General features: G+C 39.9%; 1 protein-coding gene across 4 annotated transcripts in view; it reads left to right on the top strand.

The window, feature by feature from the left end:
- The window catches only part of RABGAP1L (RAB GTPase activating protein 1 like), a 212,692-nt gene that overhangs the window by 91,396 nt on the left and 100,503 nt on the right, over window positions 1-20,793 (top strand). For all 4 annotated transcript variants that reach the window (XM_062497174.1, XM_062497171.1, XM_062497173.1 and 1 more), the window contains one exon: window positions 13,696-13,809. In XM_062497174.1, coding sequence (XP_062353158.1) covers window positions 13,696-13,809 — 114 coding nt within the window. The remainder of the gene's footprint in view (window positions 1-13,695; window positions 13,810-20,793) is intronic.

Below are 20,793 nucleotides of genomic sequence, written 5' to 3'. Positions count from 1 at the left end.
CTTGTGTGTATCTCATTTTTATAAGCCAAGTGACCCAAAGCAATATGGTCTGTTAGTCTCTAAATGCAGATACTGAAAGGCTACTCACTTTTCCAGAATGAACAGCCTCTGAAAATACAAAAAATATAAACCACATGTGACTGACACGTGGAAATGGGATTGTTATGTATAAATGGATGGAAATGGATGTATAAATGAATATGATGTTACAGAAATGTGGATTCAGAGGTAGTAGAAAGCTATCTTTACTTGTAATTTTCCCTGGTGTACATTTATACACTTGTAAATTGTTCTGCCAGTTAATATTTCCTTCGCTTTGTGAGGTAGCAGTTGTCCATGGAAGTAAAAGTGGCAAATATGCCATTAAAGCCCTGTGAGGGAAGTGTGAGGAAGTGAAGGTCACACAGATGAGGAATTACGTGTTGGAACCAGGTGGCACCTTAAAGAGTCAGTTAAGCAACACAGTTAAGGTGGGGAAGCATAATGCAAATATAGCAAAGCTTGTTAGAAACGGAGTGATGGAAACGTGACCCGGTGTTGGTTATCTGTATTCCTTTCAGGAGTAGGTGTAGGAGTCCAGATCAGAGAGGATTGCAATGCACACAAGGTTTTCTTCATTAGTTCTTTTTAGCTGTCATAACTAATTACAAGAAATAAGCAGCAGTGTCCAAAAAGGTCAATATCCACTTATTTAAATACAAAGATAAGCAACTTTAAGAAGTTTATAGTTTGGTCTCCATCAGCTGCATATTGTCGGATTTGAAGAATTCTTGAACCAGTAGGATTGCTTTAATAATCTGGTATATGTAATATCCAAAAAGTAAAAGCCTTTTTTCCTGTCTGGCTGTAACTGTATTTTATAAAGTTCCATAGCTTGCATAGTGTAAAACCAAAACTGATTTTCATGGATTTAAATTAAGATCTTCGATTTATTCCTTTTATGAATCCATGGGAACTAAATACAACCTATCTGGTACTTCCTTTGTCTCCCATACTTTATGTTGTTTTATTTCTTCTTGGCCCTCTGTGTTTCACCACCTCTTCTTGTCTTCATTTTGATCCCTTTCTTTTTAATTCTGTTTCCCTCTCTCCTACCTTAGATTTCTCTGTCCTATATTTTAGTCCCTGCTTGGTGCTCACTGGCCACTGACTCCTCGGCACAACGATAGTCCAACAGAACTTTTTTCCCCTTTGCTGTTGGTCATAATCACATTTGTGAAGCACTTGAGTTGATTTAAGCACATATTGGAGCCTCTCCTTCACTTCAGGTAAATATACACAGCATACAGTAACAAAATTCCATAAGAAGTATTTTGTCTAGAAATCCAAAAGGGGAGAAAAAGAGCAGGTGAAAAAAGGCAATCAAGCTTTCACGAACCAACAACTCAACCTCTCACTGTAACCTTGTCTCTGTAGCTTTCCTTGATCTCTCTTGATTTATAAGGAGTCATTTATGTTGGCAGTTTGGAGGAGGCCTCAGGAGGTTCAAGTTTCTTTTTGGCCAGCTCTGCTGAGCCATATAGGGGGTCCCCTTCGTGCCTTTCCAGTTTTCTGTCATTCCTGATAACAGGATGCTCTTTTTGTTACTACTTATGCCAATAACATCTTGGATGTTCCTGGAGGTGAAAAGGATATGGTGACGTGGAAGTTGCTAAGTCAGTTTTCCTGGAGATTTTTTGCATGTGAGTTTTGGAAGACTTTGCAGCACAGCCTGGTGTGTGAGATTTAATTGATGGTGGATACAACCTTACTTAACAAATGGGGAAGGATATTCTTTCTGCTAAATGTAATGACCTAGAAATACCATAAACAAACCCCCCAAACCATAAAATTGCATTTAATTAATGGTGACCCTTGAAAAGTATAGTAGGAAAATACACTTCAATCCAGCTGTGGGGCTTTCCTTGGGTGGTAAACTGAAGAAGTAGGTAAAGTAAATTTAGCTGTATTTAAAAGGTCCATGGTTGCTGGCTTTTAATGTAGCCTTTAACATCCTGAGTGACATAAATGAGCCATGTTACGACTGCAAATGCATGGAAGATGCTTCTGTAGATTAAAAACAAGTGCTGTCTCATTGTATTTTTTTTCAGAAGTACCCTTTACATGAAGAGATTAGTGTTTCTTTGTGGTTTGTATTCATTTTATTGTTACATCTTTGCTTTGCTCTTCCTTGCCTGGATGGGTTTATACTGAAATGAGTTAATTGTATCTTATGATGATGAAAGCAGTTGGTTTTATATGTTTCATGGTTATTCCTTGTTTCTTATGGGATGGGAAAGCATTGATTTTCCTTTTTGTATTGCTTACTGTCAGAAGTGTCAGAGGTGCCAAGGAGATAGTATTGGTTCACTTTCAATTAGCATATTTAAACAGTTACACTTTTTTTTTGTCATTCAGAGAGTTTGCATAGACAACAACAGAAATTCTGTTCATGGCTTATTTTGAATATCAAGGAAATCTGTAAGAGGTTATTGTGAAGTAACATGCACAGATCAGGATAACTTCCCCATTATAGTCAGAATAATTTGAATAACTAAACTTAATCATTAAAAAAGAGATGGACATAGGGTTCCTTGATTTTTGACAAGCAGCCAGAACTGCTGCAGTATCCCTAAAATGTAGTTTTTCCTATATACTGCCTATATGAAGTGCTTGAGAAATGATCAAATACACTAAAAAGCAGTATATAGAAGACTGGTAACATTTGAAATTTAAGTTTGGATTATTTCTGTGTACGTGCTGTCCTTTCACTGTCTGGTCTTCGTGGTTATGACCCATACGTGACCAGATAAATACTGTCTGATGTCAGTGCTGTATTGATCTGAATCTGAGGAGGCAATCGAAAGTGAATTCCAGTTTTCCAATAATAGGAATAAACTGGATCAATATTAAAAAAAAAAGCAAAACCAGAGTTTCTTGTGGTGATTCACACACTGTCCCCACAGGTCCCAATTACATGCAGAGGTCTCCAGCATGGCTGTTCCTTTGTCCTATATGGTGCTGTTCTCTCTGCTGGGAAGAGGGGGATTTTGGGAACTTAAGGAAGCTAGATCCAGAAGCCTCTGGAATCTTGAACGTGGGAGTTCGAGGCACAGAATGAACTGGTGGGCGTGGAAATGTGTAGCACCCTGAGAAACTCAAGGAGTCTAGCAAGGGCCAGTGATGAGGTGAAGGTACTGGAACATCTCTGCTGTGAGGAAAGCTGGGACTGTTCAGCTTGGAGCAGAAAAGGATTGAGGGGTTCTTATTGATGTGTGTAAATAGCTGGAGGAAGGTTATAAAGAAGCCAGAGCCAGGTTCTCCTCAGTGTTGCGCAGTGAGAGGCACGGGGCACACAGAGGCCCCATCAGAACATATGGAGAAAGTCCTTTACTGTGGGGGTGAGCAAGGATAGGTTGCCCAGGGGGATTGTGGAGTCTTCACCATTAGAGAGACATTCAAAAGGTGCTCGGATATGGTCCAAGGCAACAAGCACTGCCCTGCCAGGTAGGTTGGACCAGGTGACCTCCAGAGGTCCTTTCCCAGTCAAATATTTGTGATTCTTGTCTTTCCAGTATTTTTCTTCATTAGTTCATCTAAAGTTGTATTAAAGACTTGTAACAATAAGCTCTGATACTGACAACTCACTGTAAGCCTAAGCAGCATCTGCCTAAACCTGCTTTCATCTATATGTAGTGTGCTGCATTCCTTCTCCTTGAAACTAGGAGAAGACTTGAGGGAAGGGTTTGAGGTGATCTGTAGTCTCCTTGTATTGGTGTCTCTAAATTGCTTATGCCCATGCTTCATCGTGCAGCCAACTGCAAAGATACACTCGCAGTACAGGGCACCTGATTGCTCAGCAGACACCTAAGTGGATGCAGGTTCAGCACCTGTCTTCAGCATCTCAGACACTGTGAAGGATTCAGCTAGAAATTGTAGATGAATTGGACTTTTAAAGGTAAATTTGCGTAAAAACAGGAATAAAATAAAGTGTTATCAGCACTGATAGCTGGCCTTATCTAACTTTTCTCTTAAGTACAGTGTTAATGGCATCTTCATAATTACTTCCACATTCTGACTGAGCAGGCACAAAACCCATGTGCTTGTATTTTTCTTCTTTTCCCCATCTGCCTATCTGGCCTTTAACTTCTGCCATGCACTGTTTCCTCAGTCTGGAGTGAAGACTTACAGATCTTGTCAAAAAGTGATTATGATCTTTTATGCTTCCAAAGAGCCAGAGTCTTTGGTCTGGTGGGGTGATGCCACTCAGCGTTGAGTGATGCAAAGGGTTCTCAAGTCAACAAACCCATCCACTTTTGGATTTCTTATAAAGAGAATTAAGAAGATTGCTCTATAATGGAATCTTAATAGTCCTGGAAGATGAATGGTTGAAAAAACTGTGTCCTTCCAAATAATGAAGTTCCTTTTGCGGCAAATAAAATGTGAAGGTGATGTTGTCACAGCAAATATTAAAGTGAGGTGTCCAGGATATCAAGTGATTGCTGGATTCCAGAGCTGTTGTCAGGGAGTGGGTCTGTGATGTAGCTGAGTTGGTATGTCAACACTACAGCTTGCCCTGGGTCTTGCTTAAGTGTTTCTGCCTGGATTGTTGGAAGAACTCCATTGTTTAAGAAAATGAGGGACAGGAGTTTCCTTTTTGAAGAAACAGTCTGTGTACTTCAACGACTACAAGCTTAAGGAGCTTTTAAAGGATAATACATTGGCAGTTCTTTATCTGCATACTGCTGCAAGGCATTTCCTCCTCGTTAAAATCAGTATCACTCAATTGGATAAACTTGCATCATTTTCTCCTTTTATTAACATTTTGCTAGCAGCAGGCAATATCAGGTGCCAAAGGTCAGGGTGTATCTGTGAGCTTTATTGGAATTCTTTCTTAGATTCAGCTTGTAAAGGACAAGTCAAGGAACAATGGTAAACGAGGCTTGAACTGGTTACATTGATCATGTAATCTTTTGATGGCAAAAGTAGGCCTAATTTCAGAATTTGCAAGAATGTGTTGAAAGAAATCCTGACTAGACAGACATCTACTTGGTCAGTAATGCTGTAGGAAATTTACCTTCTAAGACCCAGGGTTTTCTTCTTAAAGATTTTTTTTTAAGAGTTGTTATATTTTTGGGATTTTATACTTCTTGCAGTGAAAATTTCTAGGCACTTGTGAAAAATCATGGTAAGTTTTGAAGCTCTATCAATTGGGGTAGATAGGGTAGGAGTCGAGGATTCAAATACGCCACTTTTTCCATTTCCTGTAAAGTTTCACATGAATTTTCCACAACCATCTGATACTGGGGCAGTTAAGTATTGCTTGTTAGAAACAGGCCTTAACCTTTCCACTTGCTTCTGGAGATTACTCTGTGTTGGTGATAGTCAGAGATACTCAAATGTCAAATTGCAGATTGATTAAAAGAACATTGTTTCCCCATCTTTACAAATACATTTGTTATAGTAATTATGTCGAGACAGACACAACCGGCACCATCACCGGTCCCTTACTAAAAACTTTCCATGCCTTTTCTCTGTGGACTTCTCTCAAGCAGCTCCACACAGCACTGATTCCTTCCCTCTGCAAGTTTCCTTCTTCATGGCCACCTACCCGTGTCTATCTCTTGCATAACCACATTCCCCATCCTCCTCACAGCCAGTAGATTCTGGATCTCAAGCTCCAGCTGTGACTTATTCTGGACCAGCTAACCCACTCTTTTATAACCCCCATCCTCATTGGACAGGCAAGGCTGTCTCCACTTCTTGGCAATCAATACAGCTGTAATTCATTGAGGAAAACTGCCTTCTGCACTATCCTGACAAGCTACCTTCCCACAATTTGTGGCTTTACCAGAGGAGGCATAATCAGAAACCCAATCTAAAAATCAGCAAACCAGAAGGAACTTGGACAAAACTACACGGATGAATCTGTTGGTTACCTTTTTGTTGTTTGGCAATTTTACAAACTGTTTGTAATCTAGTGTCTATACACATATCAGAGAAAAAGATGAAATGATCATGAATAAACTGGGTAATGTGGCATTTACTTGCTAATCTTCCATGTTCTCCAGAGAGCCAACCTTGTGGAGTGCTAGCCATTAAAAACCAGATCAAATCTCAGACCAAATCCAGTGCTTAAACAATTGTCTCCCAGTATTTAACAAAAGAATGCTTGATACCGTATCTGCTAAATATCACATAACCCAAACAAAGCCCCTAACATAGTAAAATAGAAATAGAAATACTGTGGGATCTATAAACAGATGTGCATTGTGTGGAGAAAAAATGTACCCAAACCTCATCAGGTGGTGTACAGAGCACCCCAGCTCTTGTGGGAAGTCAGGGAGCTTCCAAGCTGAGTCCTTAGGAGTAACTCTGAATTCATCACGTTGCATGCCAGTAGTAAAACATCAAGCCTGGTACATTCAGAAGTTGACCTCTTGCCCAGTAGCACAAATAGGATTTTTCTTCTGTCAACAACGTTCAGAGAGGATATGGCAGAGTAAGGAGAATAACTTACGTATCAGTGGTATAAGAGAGACAAAGTGTGTGTACAGAATGGGAGAGGGAAAAGGAAAACAAGCCACAAGGGTAGTAAAGGTCATTGATATCTTTTGTTTTTCAGAACAACAGAGTTTATGCAGAATTGTTTTGTGTCTGATCTAATTTTGTTGTGATTTTTTTAGAGAAAAATTTAATCTCCTCTGTTGCTGATGACTCAACCCTGCTAAGAGCTGGGCTGTTTCTTACCTCTGTGACTTCTACAATATAGAAATCCAGGATGCTTTGGGATGGAAGAGACCTTAAAGACCATCTCATTCCAGTCCCCTGCCTTGGGCAGGGACACCATCCACTAGACAAAGCTGCTCCAATCTGGCCTTGGATGCTTCCAGGGACAGTGCAAACACAGCTTCTCTGGGCAATCTGTGCCACTGCCTCCCCACCCTCACAGGAAGAATTTCTTCCCAGTATTCCATCCAACCCTGCCGTGTGTTAGTGTGAAGCCATTACCCCTTGTCCTGCCACTTCAGTTCCTGCTGCAGGGTCCCTCTCCAGCTTCCTTGTAGCCCCTTCAGATACTGGAACATGCTCTGAGGTCTCCACCCAACCTTTCCTTCGCCAGGCTGAACAGCCACAACTTTCTTAGCCTTTCTCCATAGGGCAGAAGCCCTAGTTCTCATACCAATTTCATGGCATCCTCTGTACTTGCTCCAGCGGTTCCTTCTCAAGACAGTTGTCTCAACACATCACTTTCTTTTTTAAAGCTGCCTACAAAAGAGTATTGGCATAGGTATTAGTATTATTCTCAGATCTCTTTTTCCTTCTACAGTCTTTAAGAACCTTGGAATTGTAATTCTTCATCACCCAGGTCTACCTCGTCCAGCATCTTGTAACTAAAAACTGTCAGCAGCAGCTTGTGAGAAGGTTAAAAAACCTTATGCTGGACAGGTGGTCAATATGTCCTCATCATCCTACTCCCAGGTAGTTTTAAGATTAAGTGTTAGGAGAAACTGTCTGCCAGAATGAGAGGAAATGGCTTCAAGTTGGGCCAGGGCAGGTTTAGATTAGATATTAGGGAATGATTTTTCATTGAAAGGGTAATTAGGCATTGGAGACAACTGCCCTGGGTAGTGATGGAGTCACCCTCCTTGAAAGCGTTCAAGAAGTGTGTGGATGTGGCACTTGAGGACATGATTTAGTGGTGAACACAGCAAGGCTGGGTTGTCAGTTGGACTCAACGATCTTTCTTAAAGGTATCTTTCAATCTTAATGAACCTCTGTGATTCTCTGAAATAATCTGACAGTCTTCCAAAGTGAGCATCATTTCCCATTGCCTCGGCAGTCATGTGGGCGATAGGACAGTTCCTAACAAGCTTCTGGCTAGTGCAGCCTCACTAGTAATGCATGTGAAAGCAGCAGAGTCCCATCCCGCTAGCTTTTTAACAATTAGAGAATTGTCTATTTAGAAATTATAGGTAAATTTGCATACCTGGCCTCAAAAGAGACATACAGATCGTTTCTGAGGATCCTGTCTTGGGAATTCTCAACATTTGGCCATTACTTGCTCAAACACAGCTTGAGAAGAATGGGATATAATTTGATGAAAGAAGATGTTTACTTCCTTTGGGCAGAGCTATATTAGTAATCTGAAATGATGAGAGAAGAGAGACTTTGATACTAAATTTTGCTCCAGGTGTGACCTGCCAGGGATGCTCAGATACAAACTATTGATCTGGCCCTATGACTAGGAAGCCTTCTGTTGCAAAGCAGTTTTGTCCAAAGAGCAATAAATACAGCAGATAATGAGCCAGAATTTGCAAATTTCAGCTGACCAGGCTATAATTAAATGAACCTAAATACCATGTTGACTTTCAGTATATTGATACATAACTTTTTTTAAAAAGAAGAATAATCGTCTGTTTTTTTCTCAGTTTCTGTTTCTTTTTTAATTAGTACTTTCTGAGTGTTAGGTGCTCTCAGTTGAAGAAAAGCTGATGTTGATTGAAAGAAAATCTATTTATAGACAGAAGCTGAACAACAAGGTATATGCTCCAAGAATGCTAAAGAGGAACTGAGCATAATCCAGACATCTTTTCTTCAATGTCTTTAAAAGAAAGAGCTACTGATTTTTTTTTTTTTCCCCCAAATACAGATTAGTAGGGAGCCTGGGATTTTGTTGGATCACACATTCTACTTGGAGGGTTATAATATGTATGTAAAATGTAAATATAATATGTATGTAATATGTAAAATGAGGAGAGGAAAGGGATTGATGATGTGTATAAGATGTGTTGGCACAAAGTGCTGTCAGAGTTCACTGAAAGCAGGAATTTGGTAGGGCATCAGTAATAACAAGGAACAGAGCTATGAGCTAGTTTTGCAGATCATTTCAAACCCAGGTTGATTGACCTCAACTTTTGGGTATTCTGTATTTTTTGGCTGTTTGTGATTGTGTTTTAGAGGGCTTAAAGTTATTATTCATTATTATTCACATTCCCATGCGCATGTGTGGGAAACGGCACAGAACCATAGAGAACTTTAAGGAACAAAATAAAATATATGCCAAAAATCTGTTCCTTCAGCAAACACTTGGCTACTGAAAGAATGTCATAATGTCAGTAACATGCAGCTGGCAAGGCAGTGTTTAAATTTATGGCTTTTCAGGGTTAGGAGACAGTTTATTGAGGCTGCCTTCGACTCCGGATATCAGCAGATGTGTTTCACATCCTTGCTAAACAAGTGGTGAATGTCTGTGTTGGCCTAGGAATTTTTACTTTCCATACAACATGTAGAAATGTTTCAGTATCTAAACCTTAAGAAGCATGACCCATCGGATTTCCCAGGCATGGTAAGTCTAGTTGTTGAAAGCCCATTTTGATATTTTTTTCCCCTTTTCTTTCTTTCCTTGGTACTCTGGATCTAACTTTTTTTAGCTGATGAGGAGATGAAGTACAGGCAGGACGATGTGCTACAAAATCAGCTCTTTCAGCCTGACCAGAGATACAGACCTTTTAAATGGGCCAAGCAGATGAACTGAGTCTCCAGCACAGAGAATCCCAGGCTAGTTTGTGTTGGATGTGACCTTAACTCTCATCTCAGTCCAGCCCCCTTCCGTGGGTGGTGATACCTTCCACTAGAAAATGCAAATCATATTTCTGTGTGTAAACATGTGGTAAAACCCAATTTGAATGAGTTTAAGGTTAGAGACAAGCCTTTGGAAGAGAAGTACAGCATAAAAATTGCCTACTCATTCACATAATGCTATATTCTTGATCCCACATAGTTCTTTTGTTTTGGGTTGTTTTCTTCCTGGGATCTCTGTCTGGTTGTGTACATAAGGAATAGTGCATATCTAATGAGGTGCTTTCTTTTTCTTTTCCTTTCTCCTTACTAATTTTGCTTTGTGTAACCCTGTGCCTTACTAGACAGCGTTCAGATTAAGACTTGAAGCTGGAGTTATTATTCTCCTATTTGGCATTTCTGCAAGACTCATCACTACAGTATTTCAGTGCTTCAGATGTTAATTGATTTTCATAACACCCCACTGAGGTGGGGAATTATTATTAACCAAGGAAATGGAGCACAAGAAGATTGAGGTCAGAAGTGCTGCTAGTTTGAATGCCAGGTTTGAGGCACTTGTTACCCAGTTTATTATTTATTCAGTAGTCACATTAAACTCTTGAATTCCTTTAATTGCAATTGTAATTCTGCATCTCCCCGTATTGAGTCAGAAGTTGTAATGCAGGCAGTACAGTAAGGAAAACTCAGCTGAGCATTACTGGCTTTTCTTTTCATTAGGGATGTACCTGTTTTCATGAAAGTAATTTTGGGCAAAAGTGGGGCAAGTATTGAGTCTCAACACAGCATTGGGATGTTATGTCCCAAGAGATTTTTCTTTATTTATAAGTTCTTCTGGCTGATACTATGCTTATTTTCTATTTTCTGGAACAAAATAAACAAGGCTCTGTCTCCAGGAATCTCTTCTGCTCCCTAATTGTTATTCATCACTAGAGTGGCTCCACTTGTGACAAATGAGTAGAGGTTCTTTTCGGAGTGTGAGATGTTCTTAATTAAAAAACAATTCCTGAAGTGCATACGTAAAGATTGCCCTGTATTTCTTTATTGTGATTGCTTATGTACCCCTTATTGTCTATTAAGATTTATTCAGTATAAAGAGTTTTCTGTGTTTTCTGTTATTTCTGTGTTGATCTGCCTTCTCCCATCAATTGCCCATATTCAGCAGCTTCTTAATAGCTGGAAATGGCACGAGTGTCAAGGAGTCAGCATTCCAGTACCCTTGCTCCATTGCAGAAATTCAGCTGTTTTAGAAGAGAGACAACTCGAGGCACAGCTTGTTCAGTAGCATGGCAGCTGTCATAGCATTGACATATGAAGAGAATTCTTTTCCATGGTAGAATATTTTCTCTGAGTTGGCAGCACTGAAATGAATTTGAGAAGTAAGAGCATTAGAACCCTGAATGCCTTGATAGCCATCTCACCTGTTTTGTTTCCTAAGTAATAAACTAACTAATCATAATTTTCAGAAGAATAAAAATTGTCTGAAAACCTAAATGAAGATGTCTGTAAACTCCTGTGCTTTGGTACTTGAGAATAGTGCTATCTACAAACTCTACCTGGAAAAACATAGAAACTTAAGTAATTCTGATATATTTTAAGAAGTAGTTTTACACTTATCTTCTCTCTAGACTAATTACTTGGTTTCTTCCTTTCTGGGTTTATCATATTTTAAACAGAGATTGTCTTTTGAGAAGTAGTTAATTCTCCAGTCTTTCCATGTAAATCTTATTTTGGACCCATTTAATTATTTTCCTCTAGTCTTTTAAATATTTCATTAATAGGGCTGAATGAAGACTGCTTCAGGCTCCTTTTAACTCAGTAAAATTCATGTGCATTTGGGCCTTTACACATATATTTTTGGCCCTGCCTTGGACATTTTCCTTGTCAACTTCTGTGTGCTCAGTTACACATTGGCTTCCCCAGTCAAGACAAGAGAAGTATGATACAGTCAAGCACAATGTCTCAGCTTGACTGGAAAACCTTGTGTGTGCTGGATGTGGTGGTCTTCCTGAAACTTCCCCTGGTTCTTCTCAAGTTCATGCTGAAAAAAGCATGTAACAGATTTCTATAATAGATTCTGTAACTTTGCTGGTAGATCTTAAATTCTGTTTCAGGTATTTTCTCACAATTTAACTGAATGGTCAGATCGATCTGGGAGGCAGACTGCAGTTATCCAGCCTCTCTGATATTTGGAAGCCATGTAAATGAAAATAATCATTAAAGAAATCTGATTAGCTAACTTCTTGTTACAAATTTTTGTCATTAGTTTGTGGTTTTTTGCTTGTGATTCAGTGTGTTTAGTTTTGGTTGCTGATGGTTGCATGGTGCTTAGATGTTCTGAGAACAATCATGATAACACAGCAAAAGCATCAAAATGTGTTTGTTTTCTTCAGTGGTGCCAGTTGGCATAATAAAAACATCACCTTTCTTTGTAACCTTTCATTTCATAGCATATAAAAATGTGCCCGGCATTTTAGAGGCTGGATCACCTCTCCTACGAGGGGAGGATGGATGAGAGAGCCAGGGATGTTCAGCCTGGAGAAGAGAAGGAGCCAGAGAGATCTTAGACCCCCTCCTAGTTCTTGAAGGGGCTCCAAAAGAGCTGGAGGGGGACTTGGAAAAGGGCCTGGAGTGATAGAACACAGGGAATGGCTTCCCACTGCCAGAGGGCAGGGTTAGACGGGATTTTGGGAAGCAATTCTGGCCCTGGCACGGGTTGCCCAGAGAAGCTGTGACTGCCCCATCCTTGCATCTCTGGAAGTGTCCAAGGGCAGGTTGGATGGGGCTTGGAGCAAGCTGGGGTAGTGGAAGGTGTCCTGCCCATGACAGGGGGTGGAATTGGATGAGCTTTAGGGTCCTTTCCAACCCAAACCACTCTAGGGTTTTATGACTTCACAAACTATAGATCATATTGCTTTCTGGTACTAGAAGTATTGAAGTCAAACAAAGGGAAAGCCACAGCTGACATCACTGAACATTAGAGTACTGTAACTGGCTAAATTAATGATAGCCAAGATTCAGAGAAGCCATCAACTTTAGGGAGACAACAACACAAAGTGCTGTTTAAGCTTCTTGCGTCCATTTCCTTAGCTGCCATTGAAGGGAAGGAGAAATGCAGCAGTGGGCTTTTGTCTCTGGGGCAGCCACATCTGTCCTGGAGTGATTCCTTGGAGTGTATTGCCTACAGATGGATCCAAAAGGGAGCTGGAGTCATGAATTGCTCTAGACTTCCAGCTAAGCCTACCAGGAATCTGCATTACTGTGTGGCACAGGCTCACTGTAGAGACTTTATAGAATTAGAAAAACCACTGAAATTTGGGAGATTGCCTGGTTGCTGACTCCAGCAGGTGTAAAGAAGCTTTTTAATGGAGAGTCCTGGTTAACAAGACAAAATGTGTGAGTTTGGAAGCTCTTCTGAATCAGAAATACTCGGTTTTCAATATAAAAGTTATTTGTAAGGGATTTATATTCCAAATTACAGGAGAAGGTTTTGTTGGTTTTTCTTTTTGGATTACAAAAGTAATGGAGAAAAGCACGATTTGATATTTGCCAACCTAAAGGTACAGCTCACTGGAACCTGAAGATAATTAACTGTTGTAGTTCCAGCTCTGACATTTTAATACAACTTCTCTATCCACACAGTGGTGTTTGTTAGGTCTGTTTACAGTGATTCCCATCTTTTTATAGAAATTCTTTATGAGTTTTTAATTAACAATTTTTATGCTAGGGTACATACATACAACATTTCAAATTAGTAGCTTTAAGCTTGCAAGGCAGAGACAGCCTAATTTTTTTGGTTTCGTTTTTTTACTGCCAGAGAAATGCAGTAAGGATATGGTCTGTGGTAAAAATGCACCAACTATTAAAAAACTGGTAATTTCCTCAGAGTTCTAAAGCTGAACCTTAAGCCTGCAGGATAGAAAACATGCCATGTTGCTTTTGTTAAACTGTTAAACCGTAACTGCATAAGAGACTACAAAGGATTTTCAGTTTCTTCTCAAAGCATTTTTGGACAAGTCAATAAAGCAGTTACCTAATGTATCAATATTGAGTGCACAATGATTTTTCTATTATGTTTAATTATACTGTTAATACATGTCAGGATTTTTCTCTTTTTTTTTTTTTTTTTTTTTGCAGGATTCTTCTCAAGAGAGTGTCATCAGACGAGATATCCATCGTACATATCCAGCACATGATTATTTTAAGGATACAGAAGGAGATGGTCAGGAATCTCTGTACAAAATCTGTAAGGTACAGTCAGTACTCTGAATTTTAAAACATGTTCCATACTTTGTATGACTTTCTTTTGCCCTGATAACCCTGTTCTGGTCCAAGTTGTTAGTCAATAAGATTTTAAAGCTTTGTTTAGGTTGCATGTGGAGACTTGGTGTTTCTTCATTACCTTTTTCAACCTTACATTTGGTACCTCCTGAGGTGCAGGTGAGAAGAGGCTCGAGCTGGCCTTGCTGGGGTGAGAGCTTCTCTTCAGAGGGAGTGGTGTAGGAGAAACTCCTTTGCTCTGAGGTGGAGAGATTTGCAGAGGAAGAGAAACAAGCCCTCAGAGCAAGCTCTGCTGTGAGGTTAAACAAAAGTGTAGATAATTACCTGGAGAACAAGTTTGCTGACCATTCCACAAGCAGTGTGTGAGCAGAACTTTTCACTCAGGGCTGCCAGATCACCTCTGATGAAAATCACTCTTAGGTTTTCCAGTTTGCATATGGGAAAGTTGAGGTACTAAATGAGTCTGTTCATCTTGTACAGACAGACTTCTGTTGTTTGAGAGGGATCCAAAAGGTAAAATATTGCAGCCAAGCAGGTACTTTTCTGCCTGGCAGTTGCAGATTTCACTGTGGTTTTGGCAGAGAGTTTTTGTTTCACTTATTTTTTTTTCCCTAAAATTAATGAAATTCACGCAGAATATTCCGTAGAATATTACATAATGTGGAATTCATTCTGTTCATGTAGAATGAATGATTGCCTTAGACAAAGCCATTTCTCTTCCTCTTCCTTGTTGCTGTTTCCACCTCCTGCTGATTACTAGAAATTATGGAGTTGTCATAGCAAGCAGAAAATAGTGTTCAGCCTTTGGGGTATAATGATACATACTCCTGTTCTGCAGATAAATTCTGTGGTGATACAAACTCCTATTCAAATAATAATTTAGATGACTGTTACGTATGGTTGCTTAGGTACTGGAATTCAGTACTGTCAGTAATGCACATTTTAAAAAATTATAAAATTAGGGAACAGGGAGAACTTAGAACCAATCAGTGGTAGTGATTTCTCCCTAATCTTGGAGGGCTCTAGAGGGCTACAGGAAACAATTCCTGTGCCAGTCTATGAAAAGAATTAACAATACAGTAATTGTGGGCTTGCCACTTTCATATCAGTTCAGAGAAAAATGATGGAATAATTCAATTTTTCAAGAATTAATTGTGAGAAGTATGTTATAATGAAGGCCTAAGAGTTTACTGAAAAAAGATCATGACAAGCTAACATAAAAATCCAGAAGTGCAGGTTTCATTGGGGAAGGTGTTCTGATTGAACTTCTGTAGCTCCTGTAGCCTGCCACACTAAGAATGTATAAATGCTGGACAGGTTAGAGCATGAACAAGATACACATTAAGGAGTTAAAGACTGGCCAGCAGGTTCCTAAACAAGCACTGAATGAGTGGATTTCAATCAAAGTTTTGTGAATATCCCTTGTTCATTCCATGTGCTCTGATAAGTCACCTGAAAGAAACCAGAAAGTCCTTTCTTGTGAAGATATCTTGGTGACACAGAGAAAAAGGGGATGGTAAATAATGAGGTGTAAGGGATGTGGAGGTGGCTGAACCTTGTGTAGGTACAGTTTGACTTGAGCAACTTAGTGTTTTGCAGCTGCTGCAGCTGCTTTTAGTTACAGTGTCCAGAATTAAAGACAACTATTCTACATTGGAATCTAAAGTTCCATGAGAATGATGAAAGAATTTAGGAACATTCTTTGGGAAGAAAAATTCTTCTTCATCAAGGCATATCTCAGTCTATTTTGTTTAATAAAGAACAAATAAAGAATGAATCTGTCTGAACTGGAAGCAACTTGGAGGAATTATCTGTCCAGCAGGCAGCTTCAGAGGGGCAGAAATCTCAGACCTTCCTGGGCTGTTTCCTTTCTGTAGGAAATATGAAGAATTTATGTTTTCTAAATCTGGGAGCTTTCCTTGCTCTCAAAGCCTCTACTGCTCCTGCAGAGAAAGTTGCTGTAGCTGTTCTCTTTTCTTGAAGGATCTTGAAACTCAGAAGTGGTGCCTCCTTGACAAAGAGAAAGTCAGGGAAAAGCACCTGGAGGCCTGTATGGATGAACAAGATGCTCCTGGACAAACTCAAATGCAAAAAGAAACCTACAGAGGGTGGAAGCAAGGGCAGGTAGTCTGGTAGGGATATAGAGAAGCTGTCCAAGCAGACAGGGATCAGGCTTGAGAAACTAAAGCCCTGATAGAATTAAATCCAGCCATGGATGTGAAGAGTGACAAGAAGATATCCTATGGGTATATCTGTGATAAAACTAAGATTAGAGAAAATGTGGGTCCCCTCCAGAAGGAAAGGGCAAACCTGCTAAACTTGGGACATGGACAGGGCTGAGATACTCCATGACTTTTTTGCCTCTGTTTTTTCACTGACAAGTGCTCCAACATCACTGCTAAGGCCACAGAAGGCAAAGGCAGGGACAGAGAGAATGAAGAACTGCCCAGTATAGGAGGAGAAGACCAGGTTTGAGACAATCCAAGCAGCCTGAAAGGCTACAGAACCTGATGAGGTGCATCTCATCAGGTGGGTCCTGAGGGAACTGGCAGATGAAGTTGCTAAGCCACCGTCCATCATATTTGAGGTCATGAGCATCCTGTGAAGCTCCCACCGAGTGAAAATGGGAGAACATAATCCCCATATTTTACAATGCAAGAAGAGAAGGCTCCAGGGAGGCCTTAGAGTCGCTTGCAGTGCCTACAGGGGCTCCAAAAGAGCTGAAGAGGTGCTTTGGAGAAGGGCCTGGAGTGGCAGGACAAGGGGGAATGGCTTCCCACTGCCAGAGGGAAGGGTTAGAAGGGATATTGGGAAGAAATTCTTTTCCTTTGAGGGCAGTGAGGCCCTGGCACGGGTTGCCCAGAGAAGCTGTGACTGCCCCATCCTTGCATCTCTGGAAGTGTCCAAGGGCAGGTTGGATGGGGCTTGGAGCAAGCTGGGGTAGTGGAAGGTGTCCTGCCCATGACAGGGGGTGGAATTGGATGAGCTTTAGGGTCCTTTCCAACCCAAACCACTCTGGGGTTCTGTGATCTTTGATCAGAGACCTCTCTGTGTGTCCATCAAGTTGAGGACTGCTCTTCCTGTGAAGCATTTTGTATTTACCTAGAGCCAAGTGACCTCTGTCACTAAGTCCCTTTCTCTTGATAGAACATGTTATGCATAGCAGCTTTGCAGTCACTTTTTAATTCCCTGCTCCAAGCAGCTTTGTCTCATCAGCAGTCTGTGTTACTGTGCTATTTTTATGTGTTCTTTAAGGTTTGGGAATATTTGCAGCACGTCTTTCTGCAGGGTTCTGTGGGTGACCTCACCTTCACCCTCTGGGTTAGAACTGACTGTTTATTCCTACCTTTTGCTTTCTCTCCTTTATTTGAGTGCATAAGGGGATGTTCTGTAGCAGCTCAGTTCCTTAAAAAGCCTTTGGGAAGGGATCTTGTTGAAGGGTTTATAAAAATCCTGGTAATCTTAGTGACTCCCTCATTCTTTTATGTGCTTGCTGGTTCGAAGAAGGATTTGGGAAGCATTGCTTTCTGGTAGAACAGCTATGTGCAGTGTTCAACATGGAATTATTAAAAGAAGTTACTGATTACACTGAGGGGTTTATACCTACTTGCCAGTATTGTGATCCGACACAGCTGCTGGGGACATTTCCAGGTGGTAACTTTTCCTTCATCCTCACACAGTTCTCTTAAATGACTGTGGGAGTGACAGATGTCTGTTTGGGTCTGACTGGACCTCGAGTTTGTGATTAATAAACTGTTTTCTCCAGTGTGTGGGTTTTCAAGAAATATTGTTAAAGGCTAATTAATTTGCTTATAAATTTGCCAATCCATTGGGAATGAAAAGTAATAATCTGTGTTGAAACTAATAATGTGGGAACATTGTATTACTTCGAATAACTTTTACCAGAGGTGGTGAATACTTAGGCCCTTCTTCTAATGTGAAAGCAAGAAGTTTGAAGAATAGGATTATTGAACATGGCAGGGAAGAGTCTGTCCTCAAGTGAGAGGGAAGAAAGCTGAAGAGCATTTTCTTCATTCTCCACTGAAGTGAGAGAGTATCTGAGCTGTCAGATAAAAAGGAAAATCATTAAAAGCTCACTGCCTCATTTTAACAGGTCTGCCAGGTTTTGTTCCAACTCTTTTATCTCCTCTTCAGAACAGCAGGAAATCAGCAAAGATGGAAACTCTTTCTGTTGCAGAACATTTATGTGACAAAGTACCTAAAAATAAACTTCAGGACTGACAGTGGTGATAAGGAATAAAAAGAGTTTCAGACTCTAGACTGGAGATTTCACTTGAGGACACCACTTAAGTTGGATTTTCACAGAGCAAATTTTGGGGAATCTTTAGGAAAACTGCTGCTCTTGCCTGCTCTCTGTTGAAATACTCTGCAAATTCTAGCTCTGTTTAAAGAGCTCACCTCAGTGTTACAGTGCATAACTGAATAGTGCTCAGTGCCTGATTCCATGCTCTTTACATACTTACTGCTTGATGCTCCAGGGAATCAGAGCACCTGGCAGAATTAATCCTCTCAGCTCTCTGGAGTGTGTGCAGTGTAGAATTTAACATGAGATGTGCTTTCCCTAATTTTCTGATTGAAGTAACTCCTATTCAACAAAGAACCATTGTGACTTTAATGGGGAAAAGGGAGCAAGGTGCAGGAAAATCAATCAGGTGAGCTCAGTGGGTGCTCAGACTGAGCAGACTGGGAAAATATAGTATTTTGCAGAAAATGTTTGAATTGCTTCTCCAAGATTCAGAGTTGGTGGTAGTGTTTCTCAGTAAGCTGAGGCCTTGCAGAAGGAAATGAATCGTTTGTATCAAGACATATTTTGTTACTAAATGCTCATCCCTTTGTGGCTCAGATTTATAATTTGTTTTTCCCAGTCCTGGTCTTACTTGCCTGAAAGTTTTAGGTGCAGGATCAGAGTGGTAGCTGGTTTGCTGTGAGACCAAACACTGAGTTTTAGTTGTTGCAATGCCTGTCTTTTGGTACCCACATTAGAAGAGAGAATAACAAACTGCTTTGTAGCAATACTAACACTGAGTGGGATCATTTATGGGGTGTTCTAGCTTTTGTTACTGTACATTGGAATATGAAAATATCTTTGAGTTGCTCTTCTGTAGCCAGTAGCTTCTGTGCCCTTGATAAGCTGTGAATGATGGGTTATGCTTCAGCAGAGCTGCTGCTTAGTGCTGGCCTGTAAGCTGAAAATCTAATTTTCATAGGCTTTTTTACCTTTTCATTTCCATTTCATTGCAGCATTCCTTTTCAGATAGTCACCTCACTGTGTATGTATTCTTCCACAGTTTTCAATCCTTGGTATCTCCTTAGTTTACAAATGAGACATTTCAGTGTTTGTCCAGGTGTAATTATTTGTCAGAGAGCAGATCTCTCTTGTTCCTGCAGAAATCTATGTACCAATTATAGGGTAAACACAATCAGTTACAAATTATTTTTCATCTATTTTTAGTAGCTTATTTTCTGTGCTCCTGGGTTGAAGGAGCAGTGCTAGTAAATATTGTCTTGTTTCATTCCAAGGATTTTTAGTGTTACCTTGTCTTCTTCCATTTACATTTCAGTAAGGATCCTTGTCTGTGCAGAGCAGCACTGTTCTCACCCACGGGGTTTCTGCTGAGCTGTACCAGTGGGAAGGTCAGCTCTGGAATCCTGAATGCTGGGAATGGTCTGACTGGGGGCCTGCCTGACTGAAGGTGATAATTTCTTCATTCTCTCAGCTGGCAGAGGCACATTGTGTAACAGCCACGTGCCTCTTCATGATGCTCCATAAATGAGTAACTAATGTCTAAAAATAAGGTTTTCAGTTAATGCAGAAGGTCCTTCTATAATGTGATACATACTCAATGCTGCACTCATAGGAATATTATTACTTTCAGACTGATAGTCTTATAATAAATTTAGGTATGGAGTTTTAAATTGTAGCTAAATTTTTACTAAAATTATTTAGCCACTGGGCATATAATAAAATACCTTGTTGGGTGAAAAGTCTGAATCAAAGTATGGATGTTTTCCAAGTTTCAGACACCATGTTAGTCTTACAAGTCTCCTAAAGCAGACTTCAGCACAGAGCTATGCCTGTATTAAACACTGAGTAACTTCCCTTGGTCATTTCATAGAGATCATAGGCATAACCTCTTCCTTATTTAAATATGCTGGAACAAATGGATGGAAGTTACAGAAATCCCAAACTGAGGTTTTAAATTCAGCCATCTTTCCCTTTGTCTTTAAATGCTACGCACTTGGAATTTTTCAGTCCACAGAAGATCCTGTCTTGGGAGATTTTCCTCTCTTAATCATTTTGGAGAGGAGTTTCTGCCCAGCCCTGCATTCTTGGTTCCTTTTCCCAACGTGCAGGTGGTTCTCTGTCTTGGACTTTGAGTAGACTCTGCTTCCAAAGAATTCAGTTTCTAATGATGATGTGGTAATAAATGTATAAATTCTCTTCAGAATACAGATAACTATTAAAAAGATGTCCCAATTATGTGAGATCTTCATTTAGTTAAAATGAATGAAAATAGCCTTCAAGTCAGAACCTTCATTAAATCCCATTTAGGAGACAGAGAATATTTAAAATTTCAGTTAACTGGGAAATTGTAATTGGAAGTTCCTCAAGACCTTAGGAGAATATTAAGTTAAAAACTGTGACATTCACAAGTTGTCATGGGAAAAAACCCATTCTCTTGAAATTATAAAGTTATAATGACTGCAGTGGAAATAGGGAATTTGGAATTTTGCCTTGTTTTTATATTTTGTGTGGAAAATGAAAGTTTCTTTAGAAGCATAAATCTTAAATAGTTAATCTTAGACTGTTAATGATAAGATATTATGGTGGTATCTGTAGGCAGCATCCTTATTTTTAAGGTTATTCTGGTTAATTACATATTTCAGTGCTATCAAATCCCATAGGTTGCTTAAAATTAAAATAGTATAATT

This window comes from Cinclus cinclus, chromosome 8 (genome assembly GCF_963662255.1).
Source record: "Cinclus cinclus chromosome 8, bCinCin1.1, whole genome shotgun sequence".
NCBI classification, from domain to species: Eukaryota; Metazoa; Chordata; class Aves; order Passeriformes; family Cinclidae; genus Cinclus; species Cinclus cinclus.
The sequence above is the reverse complement of the archived record's forward strand: the minus strand, read 5'-3'. Positions and strand labels throughout refer to the sequence as shown.